We start from the raw sequence: 20,387 nt of genomic DNA, 5'->3' as shown, positions 1-20,387 counted from the left end.
TTCTTTGTTTTCTAATTTGCATGCACTAGTTTTTTCCTTGCCAAGGGCCTGGTCACCTTTCAGAAATAATGCCTTTCATTGAAAATGCATAAAAGTTTTGACTGCTTCTTTTACTGCTTTGTTTACAAATTGGTTTGATCAAGAGTGCCGAAGTTCCTACTTCCACCTCCACAAAAAGCAACCATCAGACGCATGTCTGTGCACAGAATGCTTTCCTCGTTGCTGCTTTTCTCAAGGAATTAGAATATTGTTTCTTTGAGGAAAAAAAAAATTCTAAGACAAAATAAAATCACGCTTCAGAATTGGGGAGACCTTTGAAATCAGAGATTTAAAGAGAAAGATTATCCTTCCGTATGATTTTATTAGAAAAAATTTAAAATCTCAATGCAGATTATCATCCGTTGAGAGATTATTATATATACTGATCTAAAAATCTGATTAAAAAAGAAAATTATATGATAGTAACATCCAAGAGCTTAAAATAAACCTGCCTTCCATCCTTAAACGTGCAGGGTAGTAATGTGCATGTCTCTTTCCTAGGCCACTTAGGAGCAGCTGAGATTTAGAAGTAAACACACTATTGGGCACACAGGGTGAGGTTGGACACGACCGGATCAGCGACTCCTGATTCGGTCATGATGACGAAGGGAGTGGTTGGTTCCCTGAGAGTTTATAGTGTGTGTTACAGTGAGTCTTTCCCAAACCTGAATCTGGCTCATTACTCCTGACATCTTATCATAGTGGCTTTTTATAAATCTCTTTTGTTTATAAAGAAAAACTATTTTCCTTTTAGAGCAGCGAAGGAAGTTAAAATAAGATGACCATTTCAGAGGTTCTAATAAGCAGATCCTTTTAAACACACGGCCGGTAAATTAAAAATTCCGGCCGTGGCTTCCTTTACTGGCTACCATACCAGCTACAATACCACAATTCCAGATTGCCTTTGCTTCCTGCCCCCCACCCCCAGGCCGCATAACCACTGCCTAGAAGAGTGTGAAGAAATCAGATAAGCAGATGCCAGAACCTATTTGCACTTTATCAGTCTTTGTAGGGTCTGATACTGGAATTCATGTTGAAGCTCAATCCACACATATTTAAGAGTCCCAGGAAGAATTTAACACATAAGAGACAAAGCTGGCAAGGCTGGGGGACCCTCCCTGTAACAAACTGTGAACACACACACACACACACACACACGCCCACTAATGAACACTTTGGTTCATTCCTCTCTAGTTTCCGGATCACAATTATTTTCTGTTTAGTCACTCACTGGGGTTGCAGTGTTAGGCCTTTGAAAGGATGTTGACTTATATACAAAGTCAAACCAGAAAGGAGGTCGGAAAAGCAGATACACATTTTTATGATAAAGATAGGCCAAGGCAAGGCTTTGCTTATTAAGACCTGAGAAAAGGAAGGGGAGGCAGTAAAGGCCTCTCGTCAGCTCACACGGCCGTACCGTGTGATGGCTTCTCTTCTACTGAATCAAAGCTATTTCTGAAAGCCAAGCACCTTTTGTATTGTTAAGTCTGGCCCTTGCTTCCTCTGCATGACTCACCGGCTAACCATAGTGGTTTACGTTTGAAACTCTGTACGCTTTCCGCACTTTGCTGTGCTGGCCCGCTAACGACCCTCAGGACTGCCGGTCAGTTGCTCTTATTTTCCTGGGGGGGGGGGGGGGGGGTTCTCCTCCCTGGAATGTCCCAGAAATGCAGCTAGAGGCATAGCAGTTACATAGCAGGTCACCATGAACGAGACGAAGATCTTCAATGCTGGTTCCTGACCTTTATCACAAAAAGAGCAATAGATGGTGTGCAGTGTTTGATACCGGTACAGAATTGGTGCAAAGGGGGGGAAAAAGGAAAATAGGAAAATCATACAGATTTCTTTTGGAATTTGGATAATTTTTGTGAATTTATATAAACTCCCTTTAAAATGAAAAAAAAAAAAAAAACCTTCCTTCTACCTTTGTAATTAAGCCATGAGCTGAAGAGGGTTGATGGTGCCACATGTAAAACATAGAGAACCCTGGATTTTGTCTGTGAGAGCGGGGCCCACGTTAGTTGAATGCAAAATGGCTTTAAGCTGTTGCCTTTCACTTAAATTGAAGTTAAAGCATCCAAAAAAAAAAGGAAAGTGACTTACAGAAAAAGACTTGACTCATGTCGTTTTGATGTATTACATTTCTGTATCGGTTGAAATTTGGAAGCACCGTTAAATTCTCCCTCCGGTTTTTGCCTCTTCCACCTCCCTGCTTAGCACCGTCTCTAAGAGGAGACGGGCGAGAGCGTCGGGGAGCCGTCTGTTTAGAGTCTGGCCACCCTTCAAGGGACGCTGAAGCTGAGCCAAGCATAGCAGCGTGTTTTGGCAATTAGAAAACAATTTCAAAACTTGTCTTGGACTCTAGCCTCTGTTTTTTTCTGATGATAAAATTTTAATGTATAAAGAGGACAATCACATCTATGTCAGAGGATATGGAGGTCTGGTTGGTTACTTCTTGCCTTTCCTATTGGAATTGAGGGGAAAGTGAGGAGAAAAGCAAAGCCTCATTATTTGAGACTGTACTTGGGCTCCCCCAGCCTATCTTTGGAATTACTATATTTAGTGACAGCAGTAGCCGTTCTGAAGCTGCTTTTCTCATTTTAACTTGGCCCCCCCGGGGGCTTAGACAAGCGAGGTGAAAACCTGGAGGCATTCGCTAAAGAAAATGCCAAATGCAACCTGCTACCAAACTGTTTTTTTTTTTTTTCTGTCCCAGGCCCTCTTCTTCGCCACTCAGTCATCTCTCCGTCCGTGACATGCTATAAAGACATCCAAAGAACGTCAGTTCTCACAGGCCTAAATTTAGCGTAGACATCAGATAGCTGGAGCGAGTGTGCTAGAGACCTAGGGTCATGACCACCCTCTCCCCCGTCCTCAGGGCTCTCTCCGCGCTGTAGTGGCACGGGCACAAGTACCTTCGAGTACCTTCGCTCTGCAGACCCGAACAGCCTCCCGCAAGGGCTGTGGGGCCGAGCTTGAGCTCCCACCTGCTCCGCAGTGCTTCACCCCTGCCCTCCTGGCCTGCCGGGCGGGGGTGGGGGGTGAGGAGGTCCCTCCGCACAGGCCCCCCGCACTGCCCGGCGCTCCCCCGCAGAGCCCCGAGGGAGGGAACGTGGTGTGCACTGCTCTGCCTCGGCATGTTCCCCTCCCCGTGTGGCTTGGGCAGCAGTGTGCACATGCATGTCAGAACAGTTTCTTGCGTGGTTACCGTTTTCACGTCTTGCCTAATTTTCTTTCCCTTCTGTCTATAGAAATACTATGGGCTGGACACAAAATGGGGTGACATCGAGCAGTGGATGGTAGGCCTTGGATACAATTTTAAGAAACGTAAACGGTTTATAATTTGATTCTTACACAGTTTAATTCTATTGGTAGATTCCTACTGTACCATAATTTAATACTGAGAGATTTTCTTCCAGGGACTAACTACTGCATCCGGCCTGATGGTTTACATCCGTAGGAAGCTGGGTTAGAGACGGCCGTGGCCTGGCATTTCTGCCTGGTCTGTTGGGCAGCTGCTGTCTCCTGGGGTCTGCAAGCTAGTGGCTTGTGGTCTCCAGTGCCACCGCCCGCCTCCCTGTCTCCTCGGGCAAGGGGCTTTCCACGAGGCACACATAGGAGGAGATGGTGCCCCAGAAGTGAGGCTCTAGAAGGGGGAGCATTCCCCTTGCCTTCCACTGGCCCAAGAGAACGTGGACCCACTCCTTCTCTGGTTGCTTCGTCCACATGAGTTCCTCACACCTCCTCCTGTCCTGGACACCTTACTGAACGGCCTCTCGGACATCATCGCATACTCTAAGCAACTGAGAACCTGGCCAGGGTGGAAATGTCATATTCGGTGTCCCTCATGCATAAATAATCTGAGGAAATGTAAAATCACCTCCTAGCATCTTAGCCGTGTAGAATGTGAAAGACAATAGTTCTTGACATAGAAACAGTACACATTTCCTCTATTGAAAGAAATTATTAACTTCAACCTTTATCATGTGTAAACCATCATTTTAGGCTTATATGGCAGATGTATTTTTATCAAATCTTAAGATCCAGTTAAGAGATGCATCATTGCATTCTATACCACTGAGAAAGAAAAAAAAATGCCCATTCTAATGTGGACAACTTTGATTGTAAGATATACCCCAACTTCAGAGCTGTCCAAATGTCAGAAACTGCGTGTGTCTCAGAATGCACAAAATAGAGTAGCTTGGGTGACATCCTTATGGAATCTTTGGAAATGGAAATGATTTATCTTCTGATTGCCATAGGAAAGTGAATGTAAATTGGTTGAAATGGGCCACATTGTAGAGGTTCAGGACAAACTAGGGCCCAGCCTCTCCCCTGGCACCCACTTCACACACTTCTGAAGCCAAAGTGAAACGTGCCAATTACTTGTGTGCTTACGTCCCGCCCCCTCGCTCTCAAAGAAAACATTCTTCCTCGGTGGTTTAATGGAAGCCTTTTAAATGGCAGCAAAGAAAATATTTATCTGACATTTATATCAGAAATACCATATTGTGTCACAACCGGACTGAGGCTTCTGTTATGTCTGTATCTGACCTTTAATACTTTTTCTTCCATTGCTTTGGTAGGAAGACAGTGAGCGCTATTCGCGTAGATCCAGAAGAAACACATCGGTTAGTACTGTGTTCACTTTGATTGAAGTCTAATTTGTAGTTCTAGTGGCTGAAATACATAAATCAGATGCATCTTAGTGATCCTTATGAAAGTAACTCACCACTACCTAAACAAACAAATGTTATTACCTAAACAAAGATTATGGACTGGAGTTTTAGCATTTTGATCTAACTTTGTGAGGGGAGAATGAGAAATTTCTGTATATTAATATATGCATGACAGTTTGAATGTTCTTTTGCTCTTCATTACCCATGAATAATTTGCAGAGTGATATGCATTGAGGCCGTGTGTCTAGGTTATCAGCGAAGTAAATAAGACTGCTTTTTTTTTTTTAAGACTGCTTTGATTAAATTAACTTAATGCAGTATCATCCAGACATAGCCCTCTGTAAACAGAGGTGCGTGAGCGAAGGCTCATCTGGAGAAGACATGGGCTCAGCTCCACTAAGATGTCCAGATGTGGGCTCTGCCCCACTGCTGTGGTGCTGGATCGACTGTGTCCCTCTGGAAGCTGGACACGGGTTTCTTTATATTACGCTTCATGGTTGTTTTCATCCTTTCTTTTACTAGGCTTCTGACGAAGATGAGCGCATGTCAGTGGGTAGTCGTGGAAGTCTGAGGGTCAGTAACCAGAATGATTGGGTTTGCATGGTACGGTTGGTGGTTGGCCATCTTTGCTGCTATGTCCCTGCGTTCAGATTTCCTATTCATTACCCCATAGTCTTGTTGCCAGATACTAAAATCAAGAAACTACTTATTTGAAATCTAATCAGTAGTGGGATGTTGTAGAGACAGACATCTCTATCGTGTCTTTCTCCTGAGAGTGGAAGTCATGATGTTTTAATACTGCTCCACGTCACAATACTGCCACGCCTTGATGAAGTTGCCTTGGCAGTGCTGGTGTGATGGTGGGGCTGGTGTCTATGTGCCTACATGCTCCCAAGCAAATTTGCATCTCAGGTAAAATAACTATTACTCAGTGCTGTTTTTGCATAGCTCCCTGAAAGCTGCCGTAGGCTGCCTGGTGGAGAATCGGAGCAGGTTGGATCCTTGAGACCCAGGTCTGCTCACCCTCAGGAGTTTTTCCTTTGGTCGGCTGTGATGAAATCTCTTCATCACTGACAGCTTGATGGTTGATAAAGATGAATACATATTTTTCCTTGAACATTCCCAAAATCTTCATAATTAGACTTGAAGACACTGCATGCCTTGGGAAGTGAAGTAGAGCAACTGTGTTTTGCTTAGCGCTTTAAGTCAGTAAATTACCTTGAGCATGTCGGTTTTCTGTACCTCGGGGTGACAGTTGCTTTCACTGCCGGTAGGAAGTAGGCCTCAATGCAGCCACTCCATCTTACTTAAGAACTGTGTAGAGCAGAAGGCTTGTTTTTGATCACTATGACAATTAAAATTGGACAATTAAACCTAGACTTCTTACACGCGCAGTGAACGTGCATTTCATTTGACTGTTCACAGCAGTAAAAGTAAAGGTAACGTTGTCCTGTCGAGCAATCACCTTCATTGTCCTGGCAGTGCCAAAAGCAGATCCATAGTGATTTTGCCAGAAAGTAACAGTTCAAATGTGAAGTCAGTCGAAGAGCTTCCTTGCTCTCTGAAACTTTCCCCTTAGCCGTATGGTTTAACTTCCTCATAGATCTGGTCTCAGACAAGACTCAAGCTAGAGGAAGTAACATTTATGTAACCAAAACATTATAAATGCAAAACTCAGTTTGCAGAATCAGTGGCAGAGACACAGAAATGGCCGCTGTTGAGCCGGCCCAGGAGAAGGTTGAGTCCTTGAAACCGAGAGAAGATCATGTTTCCAGGAGGAGGGGAGGGGTCAAGTGAGCCTAGTACTAAGGGCCAACCACTGGCCTTAACGTCATGGAGGACGTCGGTGACCTTGACAAGGAAAGTTTTGGTGGAAGAAGTGGTGAGAACAAAATCTGATGAATATAGAGTCAAGAGAGAAGAGCAGAGAAATTGGACACAGAATCCAAATTGATCATAAGGATCATTTTTAGATCTGTGGTCCTCCTGAAATTACATTCAAGATTTTGTGTGTACTTGCATTTTTCTGGGAAAAGGATTTGTCCCTTTCTTAAGATTCTCAGAAAGATTCCTGACCCCAAAGAGTTTAAAACTATTAAAATCATTGTTTACAGTATTCATTTCATTTTCAATGATTTTAACCAGACCTGAGTTAAATTTCTTTGCTAAACACCATTCTTTGGCAAGATTTCAAGCATGCTTTAAGGTATAAAATTTTATAGAAGAGGCCCAGCAATCTAGTCATTAAGAACATGGAAAATCAACAGTGGACAGGATTTCCGTGTTTAGCCAGGTGGTTTCCCACACTACCCTTTCCCATGATATACTTGGCATAAAGAGGTAACACTTCAAAAAACCATAGACCCTGAGAACTTGGATCCTGAAAGTAAGCGTCAGACCTCATGACTCTGACAGGTTCTGGCCATCCCTGAGCAGTTAGGAAGTGACACATCAGTCCCGGTGGGGCCTGGAAGCCTGTGGGGGCCTGGAAGCTCTGGCCTCTGTTGATCAGTGGGCCAGCTGTCCTACCGGGAGGAACCTCATCTCACCTCCTCCCTGTGCAGGGCCAGTGTGTGCTGCTTTTATGTATCTTCACATTCCGAAATCTTTTGTTTGCAAAGTTCAAAGATAATATCTTTTATTTTTTGATGTTTTCAAGATACAGGCCTTCTTCATTCAACTGGCAGTGATGGTAACCCTGAAAAATGGGAATTTTTACTTTCCTAGTTGTTTGCATGGGCATTGTTCTCAGTAAACTTAGACTTTGAATATCGTAAGATTTTAATTTTTCTTGTTTAAAACTTGATGGTGATGCATGTGTTCACCTTTTGCCTAACTGAAATAGAATGTATCTTACAGAGGAGGAAGTAAGATTGCTTCAAACTGCTTCAGATTTCATGAATTATAGCAACATTTGCTCTGCTGTCATTCTAATGTGATTTCTTTTGTAAATACACGAGATCCTGGAAGTCATGAAAAATGTAATTTTGTCAAGATTTCAAGATTGCCTGGCTTTTGCTTTATGTTTTCTGATGTTTGGGTTAGCTTTCTAATGATTTTGGCAACTCTGTTTTCTGTTCTTTTCCTCTTCCACCCTCATGCTGACAGTTGCAGCCTGACTCGGAGTATGGGGGTCCTTACGCCTGGGTGAGATGGTTGGATAGATGTTGAGGCGTGATCCTAATAGTGCTGTGTGATGGGAAATAACCTATGGTGTTTCTACTAATCTCATGGGTGTGTTTGTACAAAAAGCCAAGTACATCCTTGTCCAAAAAGACACACATGCTGTCCACCAGACGCCCTGGGTAACCCCACCGGGGGTGTTGGAGGCAGGTGTACCTACCAGACCCGAGCGCTCTTCTTGCAGAGCCCTGTGGGCGTGTCTCTGATCCTCAGGCTCAGGCTCAGGCTCTGTGCTTGAACACTTGCTTACCACGTGGTCTTTGAGCACCAGCTGTTTGCCACACGCTGTGTGAACAGCTGTGGATACCAAGACGGGACTAGAGTGTCTTGCTTTCAAGGAACTCAAATCAAATCAAGAATTCCCAAAGCCTCTACATTTCCTTTCAAAGATTAAGGTTAAAATCATCTTCACTGAGGAAAAATCCATTATTTTTTCATCTGCATTCGTTCAAATTAAATATGCGATCTGGCTCTTTTTACCAACAAGTGCTGTTTTGGAAAGTCCTCAGTTCCAGTAACAAAAACAAAATCTTTAGATTTCAGTTTGGAATTGCTCATCTTACATCAGTTTATCCGCCCATTTTGCATTCTGAAAACCTGTGCGTTTAAATGGCACCAAAAAGGAGAGAAATTTAATCTCACCAGAAATTAGCAACATAGTGCTTCTCTACTGAAATGATTATTGCAGATTATGCACTACTTCATTTTCTAGGGCTTTTTCTAAAAGCATTTCATGCTTCATTCATTCCACTACCTTTCAAAATTATGTAGCAACTTTCTTTTTTTTAAGATGTAATTTTCACCTTTCAGAGTTAGTGCCTTACACTACTAATGAGTAGTGCCACACATCTGCAAGGCACACTCGACCCCAGAACCTCCCGGTAGGACTGCAGTTCCCTACTTTAGGGACAGGAGCCAGTGGCCCAGGAGAGGAACCTGGCATTCCAGCCCAGTCTTGGCCTCAGCCACTGGCAAGGAATAGATCTGCCCAGGAGAACAGGAAGCAGGGAGGCACATAACTAGACTCAGGAATGCTCTTCACAGAAGCTCCCACAGCACTTCACAGTGACACTCTAATTCCAGCTTCTCTTCCGTTCTCTGAGTATAATGAAATGTATGAGCAGCATATTTCCAGATTTTGAGCCTTCTTATTTTAAATTCAAAGTAAACTGTACTTAAGGGCCAGTCCCTGGTGGAATGAATGAATATGTATGTTAGCAATAGTCAGAAGTATTCTGGATTTTGTTGTTAATGTTTGGTTTTCATTCTGTTTTAAAACTAAGTTGAGTGCCTCAAATATTGCACGTCAGAGTTTTGATTTTGCCTTTCTTATTTTGCTTTCCATATCTCATGCCCTTGGATGTGATCTTTTGACAGTATAACAACGATCTAACATCATTAATCAAAAAAGGTGTAGTGGTTGACGTTTGCTTGCATGCTCGGTGTGAAGCTCAGCACCAATGCTGCACAGCACGGCACGGTGGTTGGTAGCATTCTGACTAATCACAACGTACCACTGGAATAAGTGGCCCGGGTAGGGCATTTATTCTGGTATCTTACCTACACTGTTCTAGAAAATGCTAATTTGTGAATGTCTCCTGTATTTTTTTCTCTCGTAGCAGCACTCCTCAGTGTTACTGTGTGTGTAGGATTCACCTCGGAAACTTTTTTTTTTTTTTAAGATTTTATTTATTTATTTGACAGAGAAGGTGCACAAGCAGGGGAAGCAGCAGGCAGTGGGAGAGAGAGAAGCAGACTGCCTGCTGGGGGGGAGGGGAACCGGACATGGGACTCCATCCCAGGACCCCAGGATCATGACCTGAGCTGAAGGCAGGCGCTTAACCGACTGAGCCACCCAGGCACCCCAACTAGGAAGCGCATTAAAATGCACATCCCCTGACCCCAGCTCTGGGTGTTCTGGTTGCCCGGGTCAGGGGCCGAGGGTCCTAAGAAGCACAGCAGGTGATCATGATGCAGGTGGTCTGCACAGTAAGGGGTCTTGAAAAAACTTTCTCTACAGCAGAGAAAGTTGAACATCAGAGACTTGACTGAAGATGAAGTTGATACGGACTTTTTATCCTAATGTGTTAAATTTTCAACTCCTTATCCTGTTATGCTACATAAAAACAGCTCCACCCACCCAACTCCAGCACATAAAAAAACTATCCAAGAGGAAAAGGTTAGTGGTGTTCTCCAAGAGGTCAAAGTACTTTTCCCTATAGGAATGTCAGTGAGATCCTATAGATTTGAGAATTCGTTCTAGGAATATATTCCCTATGACAGAGTTCCGCTACAACAGAGCCTTTGAAGGTAGTTTTCCCTGCATGGCGGTGCAAGGCTAGAAGAGAAATGGTGGCAGATGAGGGTGCATGTGCTCTGCTATCCTTCACCATTTGCTCTGCTCTATGCTGCAAGTGGCCAAAAGGAAGCATTTATAGGCCAGTGCATAGTCCATAAAGCAAGAGTGGAAAACCAGAGAGCTTATATATGTAATATATTTTACTTCCTCACTTACTAGAAAGTAAAAGTCATCTAAAACTGATGAATGTTAGCCTTGTATTATTATATTGATTTTTTTTCAAGAACAAGTCTCTAAACAGCTATCAAAGGAATAAGCCTGCGGTCTGAAATATGTAAGTCCTCGACGCACATCTCCGCATCACGTAATCTTGTTGGTTAAGAAAGAAAAGGATGTTAGATTAAGTAAAATTCCTACCTATCTCCAAAGGTTTTTTACTATCAAATTTATTTCTGAAATGTTTTAAGGTTAACTCCTAGCGTTTTCAAATTTAAAGTTGAGGGATTTCTACATACTCTTGTGTTTCATTTAGAAACTTAAAATTGGGGATCCCTGGGTGGCGCAGCGGTTTAGCGCCTGCCTTTGGCCCAGGGCGCGATCCTGGAGATCCAGGATCGAATCCCACGTCGGGCTCCCGGTGCATGGAGCCTGCTTCTCCCTCTGCCTGTGTCTCTGCCTCTTTCTCTCTGTGACTATCATAAATAAATAAAAATTTTTAAAAAAAACTAAAAATAAATAAATAAATAAATAAATAAATAAATAAATAAATGGAAACTTAAAATTGACTTGTTTCTGAGTTATAACTAAATATATAGTTAGTCAAGATTTCATGAATCTGAATTTATAACCTGGAAATTCATATATTTACTCTTCATTAATGTTGTAGCTGCAAAATGCACGCTAAGCAGTCTCCCGTCGCCCACCCCTGTGAACAAGGACACGCTCCTGTTCCCCGTGGGTGCCGGGTACCTTCCAGAGCTGCAGGCTCAGCCATCCCGGCAGCGCACGGTTCAGGGGGGCACTGTTCCAGGCACTCGGGATACTCATTTTGAGCAGATCTAACCCTCAGCAGCCTTGTGAAGCGTGTATTTCTGTGCACATTTTCACAGCTGAGGAGGTGGAGGTGGCAGCGGATTAAGCAAGCTTGTTTATTCATGTCACATGGTGGAGCATTGATCTGGAATTTGGACTGTGGCTCATTTCCCCCCGGCATCTCCTTCCAGTTTTACCAGTTGTGTGGACCGCTTTCCGTTTTCTAAAATCTCGAGAGCTGGTCACGTCTCTGACACTTGACAGCTCTGGTCTTCAATCAGCGGAAACGTCCTTATAAGACAAACGAGACCAATTCTTTTTTCTGGAGGGCAAACTAGGAACTCCTGAAATGCATCCTCAGATTTCATTTAGAAAAATAATGAAGTAGGAAGACTGGGTGAGTGAGACCCCCATGTGGAGGATATATGCCCACGAGAAACATTTTTTCCGTGATGCACATTTTGCATTGAATTATATGGATTGAACAGAAGCTGTTTCTGACTCCTCTGGATACAACTTCAGGAAGGGCGTGCAAGGACTTGCCCTGTGAACCAGGAACCGCAGCCAGATGGGCACAGACCGAATTGTCCCCCCCACCCCCCAGCCTCCCAGCCTGGCATGCAGGCTGCCGCAGAGCTAGGACCTCCGTGGCCTATATACCCCACTGCTTCTTCCCTGCTGGTCTGTGCCTGTGTCTTCATCTGTATAATGATGTCAATTTTCTTCTTTTCTTCGTTGAAACAGACAAATGGTTACGACGGAGACTTATATGGATCACAGTCCCTGGGCAGAAGATCGGGCAGGGTCAGTATAGTAGATACGCGTGACACAGAATTGAAACCGGCTGCTGCAAAGCTTTAAAAAAAAATACTGCTGAATGTAGCTTCTTGTTTGTTTGTTTGTTTTCCTGCGTTATAGTGAGGTTTGCCCCTCCGAGCCCATGAAAGAATGAAAGCGAATTTTTTCACCAGTAAACATTCTTGGAATGTTAGTCTCCTAACATTCTAAGTGCCACTATAAGAGATCAATATTAAAAAGACTCTGAAGTTTAAAAGTATGTGGAATTTAAATACTCGCTCTTCCATTATTTCATTGCCCTAGAGGTATGTGCAGAACGTGTATTTTAGGTACATGCAGCTTTCAGGTATATTCACGTTCAGCATTCTCAACCTCTGTGCCCATCTCTCATTTGTCATTTTATTTTTTTAATCTTTTAAAAGATTTTATTATTTATTTGATAGAGAGAGCCAGAGGGCACAAGCAGCAGGGAGTGGGAGAGGGAGAAGCAGACTCCCCGCTGAGCAGGGAGCCCGATGCAGGACTCGATCCCAGGACCTGAGATCATGACCTGAGCCCAAGGCAGACCCTTAACTGACTGAGCCACCCAGGCTCTCCTGTCACTGGTTGTTTTAAAGACACGTATAGTAGAGCCCGTGTTTCCCTGAATAACAACGGTGGAGGGTTCGCAGGGCAGGCGTGGGAGGCAGCAGGCAGCAGGGTAGTGTTCTGGGGTCGGGATTAGAGAGAAAGGGACCAACAGCAGGAGAGTCCGGGATCAGCAGGGAGGGCTTTGGATTTAGCAGGGAGGTCGCAGGGGGCTTCACGACGTGAGACTCTAATCAAGTTTTAGGACTTACTGCAGATCTGCTGTTCTCTCAAATCTTCCTGTTCCTCCACTTGCTTTATTTTTTCCTCATGGTAAATTTTACTAGTTACGTAAATAATATTTTCACTTTCTTAATTATATTATGATATCACACACATACATGTGGATTATATATTCAGGTTTCAACCCAGTCCCATGTTTCCTGGCTGATGAGGTTTTTTTTTTTTTTTAGCTTCTCGTTCTATTAAGGAGGGTGTACGCTTCTATTTCATCCAAACTTTTCTCATTCCAGACAGACAGAAAAAAAAAAATCCTCCCCATTTAAAGGCTGCATCTTCCTACTTAGGTTTTTACGTGGACGGCCTTTGGATTATGTTTTTCTTTAAGGTAACACAGTACTCCAGGCAGAGAGGCAAGCGGCACGCCATTCCGTCCTCGTGGGGCGTGGACGGTCTTGTTTCCTGCTCAGCCTTCCTGCACACTCTTCAGTGCCAGCTTTATAGGGCAGGAGCTGCAGTACTCTCTGCTGGCCCCAGACTGCTTTGTTGGGGTTATGTTCACTAATTAGCCACTTTTCACCGTTATCGATCACAAAGGATCCTCCTGTCGAGCTGGGAGTTACTACAGAAGTTCTGTAATCCACCCTCTACCCATTGTTAACCTTCTTCTCTGGAATACCCCAGATGTGTAGCTGCCAGCAGGCCAGGGACACGGGACAAGGTAGCACCAAGCTCTGTGTCGTATGTACACCTTGATATCTTAATCTTTTGATTTTTACATTAAAACGGCCAAAATGGGCCTGATGCCTTGAGCAAAGATTTAAGTAATGCCTCTAAAAATCAATTGCAAGAAAACTTGATTACAGAATTGTTCGCCATAATGTAAAATTCCATATAAAATTGACTTCATAAACAATAGGAAACACGGCGATTAAAGAACCAAATAGCCGACATGCAGCGCAGCGAGTCCTATAGGAGATCCCAGAGCAGCGTGGGGGTGAGCTTGGAGAAAAGATGGGGACAGAGGGAGAAATGTCATAGGTGGCTGCAGCACAGTCTCTCTGTGGGGAGGGGTTGAGGGTTTGGAAACCCCTCTTTCCTTGGTGCTGGAACTTAGTGTCCGTGGGAGCACTCCCTGACCGCTGTGGGGAGCAACAGGAGGCCTCCGCTGGTAGCATGCACACATACGGCCTCCCCGCGCCGACTCTGCTCCCTAGAAAGTAGACACTGGGTCCCTGAAGACAGCTACGGGCCGCTGTGTCCTGCGGTGGCTCTCTCAGGCTGTAGGCACCCCACACAGCTTCAGGTGAGCTGCAGCCCCCACCTGTGCTGGGCTGAGGAAAGCTCCGAAATCTTGCAACGGATGTAATCTTAGTTACCTGAGAGAGTCTGTAGTATGGAAGCCCAGCCTGGGCGGCGAGAGACACCCCATCGTGGGATTTACTAGGTAATTACAAATAATACCAGCCATGAGAAATTGTGAGAACCAGTAAGAGTTAAACCGTATGACATCACCGAGACGTAATCACCGAAACGTAGACTGCAGCGTGGAACCTGTAGCTGGTGAGCGTCTCTCCCCTAGCAGAGTGTCTCGATGCCCACGCTACGTTGGTATTCCTGGAGAACTCATCCTGGTTTGGTTGTGTGATTGTGTATCTTCCTGTTGACCCCGGGGCAGGTGGTGCTTTGGGGACAGTGACGAGGCAGGTACTCACCACTTACAGTGTCTTCTCTGGTTCTCAGAATTCCAGCTACAGCGGTGAGGGCAGATTCTCTGCTTTGTCATCATCCAGAGAGGAGACGTTGGTTGGTTCTCATTTAAATCTTTCACACCCTGTCTTCAGAACTACAGGTTTTGTAGCATGCCGCCTTGTGTGTGAATCCAGCTTTCTCTTTGTTTTTAACACCCGTTTTATGAATTTTCATTTGGATGGATGTTAAAGTCCAGTTTTTAAATGTTTCTATGTTTTTATTAGTTTTACTTATATATTCATGAGAGACACAGAGAGAGAGGCAGAGACACAGGCAGAGGGAGAAGCAGGCTCCATGCAGGGAGCCCGATGTGGGACTCGATCCCAGGACCCCGGGGTCACGCCCTGAGCGGAAGGCAGACACTCAACCGCTGAGCTACCCAAGCGCCTCTAAAGTCCATTTTTAAGCAGTAATTAATAGGATAGATTTAATTCAGGCTTACCCCCACCATCTTACACTTGAATCATATTTGCATTCAGCTGGACACAAGGAAATAAAATATTCTCGTGGATATCTTGTAGTGAGAAATAATCAAAAGGGAAAAAAAATAAAATCTTGTGATTTTTTCCTGGAGAGTTCCTGAAAAAGAATTACTCTGTAGAGTATATGCAAAACCTGTGGCAATTTCTCAGGGACAGATTAGGAATGGGAATCAAACCAAACCCAAGTCCAGATGTCTACACAACAGGGTTCCTTCCCATACTTCAAGGACACGCATCGGTCTCGACAGGCACAGTTATTTCTGAATTATTTAAGAGCCCTTATAATAGGTAAGACTTGTTTGTTCAGGTTTCGTATTCACTTAGCAAACACTAGGGAGCTAATTCTGGTAGGAAGATCACAAAGATAAACGGGTGAGATAGGTATGTACTCGGGAAACATTTGCTTCTAGAAGACAGACCCCCCCCCCCCCTCAGCAGATGCCCTAGTGCAGCAGTAATAGGATGAGAGGGAGAAGTAAGCATCATATCAACGGATGTGAACTGAATCATGAGGAATACACTGGAAAAAAATAAATAGAAACTAAGCAGGTAGAGCCACAGGAATATAACCCCTGGTCCTTCTCCCTCTCCTCTCCACCGCCTCCCACCTTTCACCCCTGCTGCAGGGGCCTCCAGCTACATGCCCCCTCAGCTTGCTCGCCCACTCTCCAGACTCCTACTGCTGCCCCCCAGCCTCGTCTATGAATAAATCCTCCATCCCTTCCTCCCTCAGCAGGTGAATGTTGACTGAATATAAGATCAGCTGTAAGCACCAACGTAGTGGTGGGTGTCACCACCTTGAATTTTTTGTGCGTTGTGTGTATTTTAGTGGAATCAGTGGGGGATTTTGCCGTTGCGAAGGGCACCGTCATTCTGAAAATTTTACTTCCTCCTCACTTTACGAGCTGAGACACTTGCTCTAAAGTAGAAGGTGGTGATAGGCATCTGATTCATTCACCAAAGTGTCTCTGACTCACTTAAATTCACTTAAGAGAAATAGCCCACATTCGGAGCGTTAAAGCCAAAATTAGAGCTGATCCATTGGAAACATGAACCATCAGAACCTTCCTGAGGCCACACGTCCCCACGCTTGTTCTGCGTGAGGTCATCTTTTACTCACCGGCCCGCAAATTCTTCCTAGTAATTACCGTGCTCCGTAGGTACCGTATCTGTTTACCTGAACAACACACATGGGCTTGTTTGATTTTATTTAAACATAAAAACAGCAAAGTATTAATGTAGTGTGGAGTATTGAAGACTCTTCTAAAGATCTCTCCAGTCTTGCAGGCTTGACCCATACCCCGGGCACGGCAGCGGCAGCGGCAGCTGTGGGTACCCTCTCCCCACCCCCCACCCCCACCTCCTGGGTCCTGCCCTTAGTGTCTTCCATGTCCCCCAGAGCGGTTGACAAAGTGGCTTCTCCACACCGTGTCCTCCCAACTGCTGGAACAAGTTTCAGTATTTGTGTGAAATATTAGAAAGTCTCCATGCCCCCCACCCCCACCCCCTCGGATTCCACCTGCCTGCCCCTCAGGTCCTGTGGGTGAAGCTTATGCAAGACAGAGGAATAACAGGCACGGGTGTGGGACCTTGAAGGGAGGGCGGGATATCCTAAGATACCATCAGGTTACCTGAATGGAACCACTTCATCGTCACGGGCCCACCCCGGGCTCGTTGGCGGAGTCGAGCATCGCTGACCGAGTAGTCCGCAGCTGCTGGCTTCCTCTTCTTGGTTGGGACAAAACATTTAGTTTGGGGAAACAGTGGATAGAGCCATATTCCGCATTAATGCCGTGTGGACTGTCGGTCTCAGAAGCACACCAGCTAGTCTGTCCCGTCCCCTCTGACCCCTGAACACGCACCTAAGGGAAGCCGTGCCAGAGATCACGTCCAGCGAAATATTACATAAACTAAAGGTTGAGATCTCTGCCAATTCTTTGGTTTTGAATTTTTCCCACCAAACTGGAAAACTTAGAGCCCAAATTACAAAGACCTTAAAACCCCCCCTACGGTCTTTGGGATCAGTGAGAATTAGTGACACCTGGTCTTGCCTCTGTGTCGGCTCAGGACGGGTTTGGTCCCATGTCATAGTTTTGTCGATTAACTCGCCTGTCTTTATTGCCTTCTGATCGTCCTGCGTTCTCCCCTCCCAGCAAGTGCATGTCCTTTGCCGATTTTGTCCCGAAAGGCAGCTGTGTGTGAATTTACGTTTGAGGTGGAACGAAGGGCTGAGCCCTCCTCCCGTCCTGCCCGCTCTGATTACAGGGACTCTGCGGCTCGGACCTCGGGCCTCCCGGTGGCGGCCTTGCTCCCAAACCCCTGTCTGTCCGGACTGGAAGCCGGGTCTGTCCTCCTTGTCACCCCCTTCCCTCCCTCTCTTTCCCTCTGTGTCCATCACGTCACTTTCTACCCAAATGTACGAGGACACTTCAACCTCTCCTGTCTGAAATCCGGGCAGCAGAGCTCAGCAGGCGTATTTGGCTCGACTAACCTGCTGAGACTCCTCTGAACGTTTTAAAACATTATCAGAAGAATCTGGGACCTTATAGAGAGAAGAGGGAATTGAGGGGGAAAGAGGCTCTATTAAGTGTATGTTTCCAAAAGCTCAAGTCCGGAGAATTAGTCTCCTGGGTCTCTCCTCCTTTTCCAGCAATTGTTCCCCATTTGGGGTTTCATTTGTTTCTTTAAAAATATATTTCTCTTGTAAATGTGTCCAGGAAGCAATTTGGAAGGCTTCTGTGCTTAATCGGACTCCTCCATCTTCGAGAAGTGGGAGAATGGTGCTCTCTCCTTGGCTCGGCGTCCCCTCTGTTTCCTGTTTTCCCCAGGCCGGTGTGGGGGGCAGGCGCCCGGGTCTAGGAACCCACGTCCCGTTCTCACACGAGGACCTCGCTGTCACCGTCCCATACAGATCCCACTGCGGAGGTTGAACTGTCATCTCCTGTATTGTCGTGTCCCTGCCTCACTGAGTGATTCACTGAGTGATTCACCCTGGTCCTGCACCCGCCCTGACTGGCGGTGGCCCTGTGCTGTGGCCTTTACGTGGCCCCCGCCTAGGAATGAGTCATGATCCCATTCTGGTCCCCGGGCCCGTCTGCACCGGGAGCTGCCCTTCGCTCTGGCACCTGCCCGCCCGGGGAACGACTCCGCCCGGTGGGTGGTGCGGATGTGGACTGCCCGGGCTGGGGAGGTGCCACCCTGGCCGGCTGGCCCAGCCCCACAGCTCCTCTTGGATCCTCACCACCGTGGCTGGGATCGTTTGAGGGAAATGAAAGCACCATTTCCGCCACGCTCCCTCCTGTGTGGAATTTTGTGTATTAACACCCCCGAGTGCGCTATTAACCCGGATTTTGACTTGTGGGTTTGGTGGCTGCCGTGGTGTTTTCAGCTTATCACTGTTCTGTCTCACTCCCTGACCCTTCCCTCCAGGAATGCCTGAAAAGAAGTGACTAGAACATAGTCCTATTTCAGAGATTCCGGGGACGGTTACTCTCTTAAAGTTGGATTTGCATCTTTCAGATGTACTGAAAGCACAGGCCCTACATTGACTTTTTTCCCTTCTAATCCTTTTGCGATAATTTGGCCGTCATGATCACTAAAAGCATCGTGATTATCTTGTCACTGTTATTTGTTGCTGTTTTTTCAAGGCTTTTAAAACCTGCCATTTGCTCTCATCCTCCAGCCCTCCTATCTGTACAGCGCTGCCCGGCCTGCTGGGAGTTACCGGGTGCGTGTGCTGCCCGCCCATCCCCCGCCCCTGGGCCCCCGAGCTGCCCTTCACCCCCATCCCCCACCCCCACCCTCATCCCTCATCTCCATCCCCACCCCCTAACCTGCCCCCACCCTCTGCCCCATCCCCCATCCCATCCCCCATCCCCATCCTCCATCCCCATCCCCTGACCTGCCTCCTCGCCCCCACCCCATCTCCCCTGCCTTCATCCCCTCCCCATCACCATCCCCTGACCTGCCCCACCCCCAACCCATCCCCCATTCCTGCCCTCATCCCCATCTCCCCTGCCACAGTCCCCTGACCTGCTCCCTCCACCCCATTCCACACCACTCCCCAACCCCGCCAACATCCCTTGACTTGGCCACCCCACCCCCCCAGCCACGCTGCACACACGCACTCTGCTCCGTCACACATCTGCCCCGGGAGCGTGGATGCACATGTCTGCAGCCTGGCTACGTGTGAATCACCCCTTTACGTGGACCTTACATGTGCCATGGTGTCTGTCGGCCCCCCTTGGCCGGATCTGGGTTTTATCCCTCCCCGCGGCTGACAGTAGCTGTCATACCACCTCGGGCCCCAGGAAGACACGTGCTCGCCTAGGATTGTTAGCTAGGAATGGAGCAGCCACATCTTTGACCTCATCTGGGGGCTTTGTATTGCTTTGGTAACCTTAACAGATGTTACCCTACTGGCTGCTGTATTACTTTGGAAATTTCCAGTTTTAAATAGAAGGTACTTCTGTCTTGCAGCAAACTGACGCTAAATAAGGCAGTTGTACTGTACTGCTAAAAAGTTTTTGGATTTCCACCAGTTAAGAATTAGTGTAAAACTGGCTGAACGAGCCAGCTGTGTCCTCAAGGGGAAATGGGGAAAATTCAAGGTCCTTTCAGCTGGGAGAAGTTTCACGTGGCCGTTCACGGTATTGTAAACTCCTGTTTACCCTCCGTGCTTGATTTTCACATTAATCAAATATTGTTCTTTAGGTAGCAATTTTTAAAGAATTGCAAAGTCCTGAGCTATAACGGGCATGCTGTTTTATTCCAAGGTCACTTCCTGCTAGTGTCATCTCCCCGACATCAAGCATGCGGATGCCATGGCATAATTCAGGATATTTGAGTTATCCGCTCACTTTAAATCTCCGTGAACAGGTTTTTACTCAGCAAGGGGTGTTTTTCTCTGAAACAGTACGTTTCAAGGACCTGCCGGAGATGTCGTGCCATGCCGGTCGACAGACAGCACCTGGTTCCTCTCTTAGATTTTCGTGTGTCCCCGTCCTGCTCCGCTCTCAGCCTGCGACGCGGTTGGGGGCCTCCCTGCATGTCGCCCGCCAGGGTTTGTTCACGGCCTGTCCTCGCGGGTCCCTCTTCCTCAGCTTACCTTTCCTGTGTCCTGGGTCCCAGCCGGGGGAGAAGGGCGCCCTGACCTGACCGTGTTTTCTGTCGCAGGCGTCCGTGTTCGACGACGGCGGCCTCGGCGGCGCCCGGCGGGGCAGTGCCTGCGGTTCCTATGCTGTAAGGCGTTTTCCGTGGTTCCCAAGTCCGCCCCGCGGGCCGCAGGCCCAAGTAGTGCACTGCGCACGGTTCCAG

At 46.5% G+C, this 20,387-nt stretch overlaps 1 protein-coding gene across 48 annotated transcripts in view; it reads left to right on the top strand.

Annotated features, from left to right (window-relative positions):
- The window catches only part of LRRFIP1 (LRR binding FLII interacting protein 1), a 139,793-nt gene that overhangs the window by 82,756 nt on the left and 36,650 nt on the right, over positions 1-20,387 (top strand). For 11 of the 48 annotated variants that reach the window (XM_072719078.1, XM_072719069.1, XM_072719082.1 and 8 more), the window contains exons 4-12: positions 3,291-3,338; positions 4,626-4,670; positions 5,241-5,291; positions 7,827-7,865; positions 11,977-12,036; positions 14,581-14,643; positions 17,337-17,414; positions 18,754-18,798; positions 20,247-20,312. The exons of 15 other annotated variants lie outside the window; for them this stretch is intronic. In XM_072719078.1, the coding sequence (XP_072575179.1) occupies positions 3,291-3,338; positions 4,626-4,670; positions 5,241-5,291; positions 7,827-7,865; positions 11,977-12,036; positions 14,581-14,643; positions 17,337-17,414; positions 18,754-18,798; positions 20,247-20,312 (495 nt within the window). The remainder of the gene's footprint in view (positions 1-3,290; positions 3,339-4,625; positions 4,671-5,240; positions 5,292-7,826; positions 7,866-11,976; positions 12,037-14,580; positions 14,644-17,336; positions 17,415-18,753; positions 18,799-20,246; positions 20,313-20,387) is intronic. 22 more of the 48 variants (XM_072719079.1, XM_072719072.1, XM_072719049.1 and 19 more) reach the window with 10 other exon arrangements.

The sequence above is a fragment of the Vulpes vulpes genome, chromosome 9, assembly GCF_048418805.1.
Source record: "Vulpes vulpes isolate BD-2025 chromosome 9, VulVul3, whole genome shotgun sequence".
In the NCBI taxonomy this organism is placed as follows: domain Eukaryota; kingdom Metazoa; phylum Chordata; class Mammalia; order Carnivora; family Canidae; genus Vulpes; species Vulpes vulpes.
This window is presented reverse-complemented; position numbering and strand designations above follow the sequence as displayed.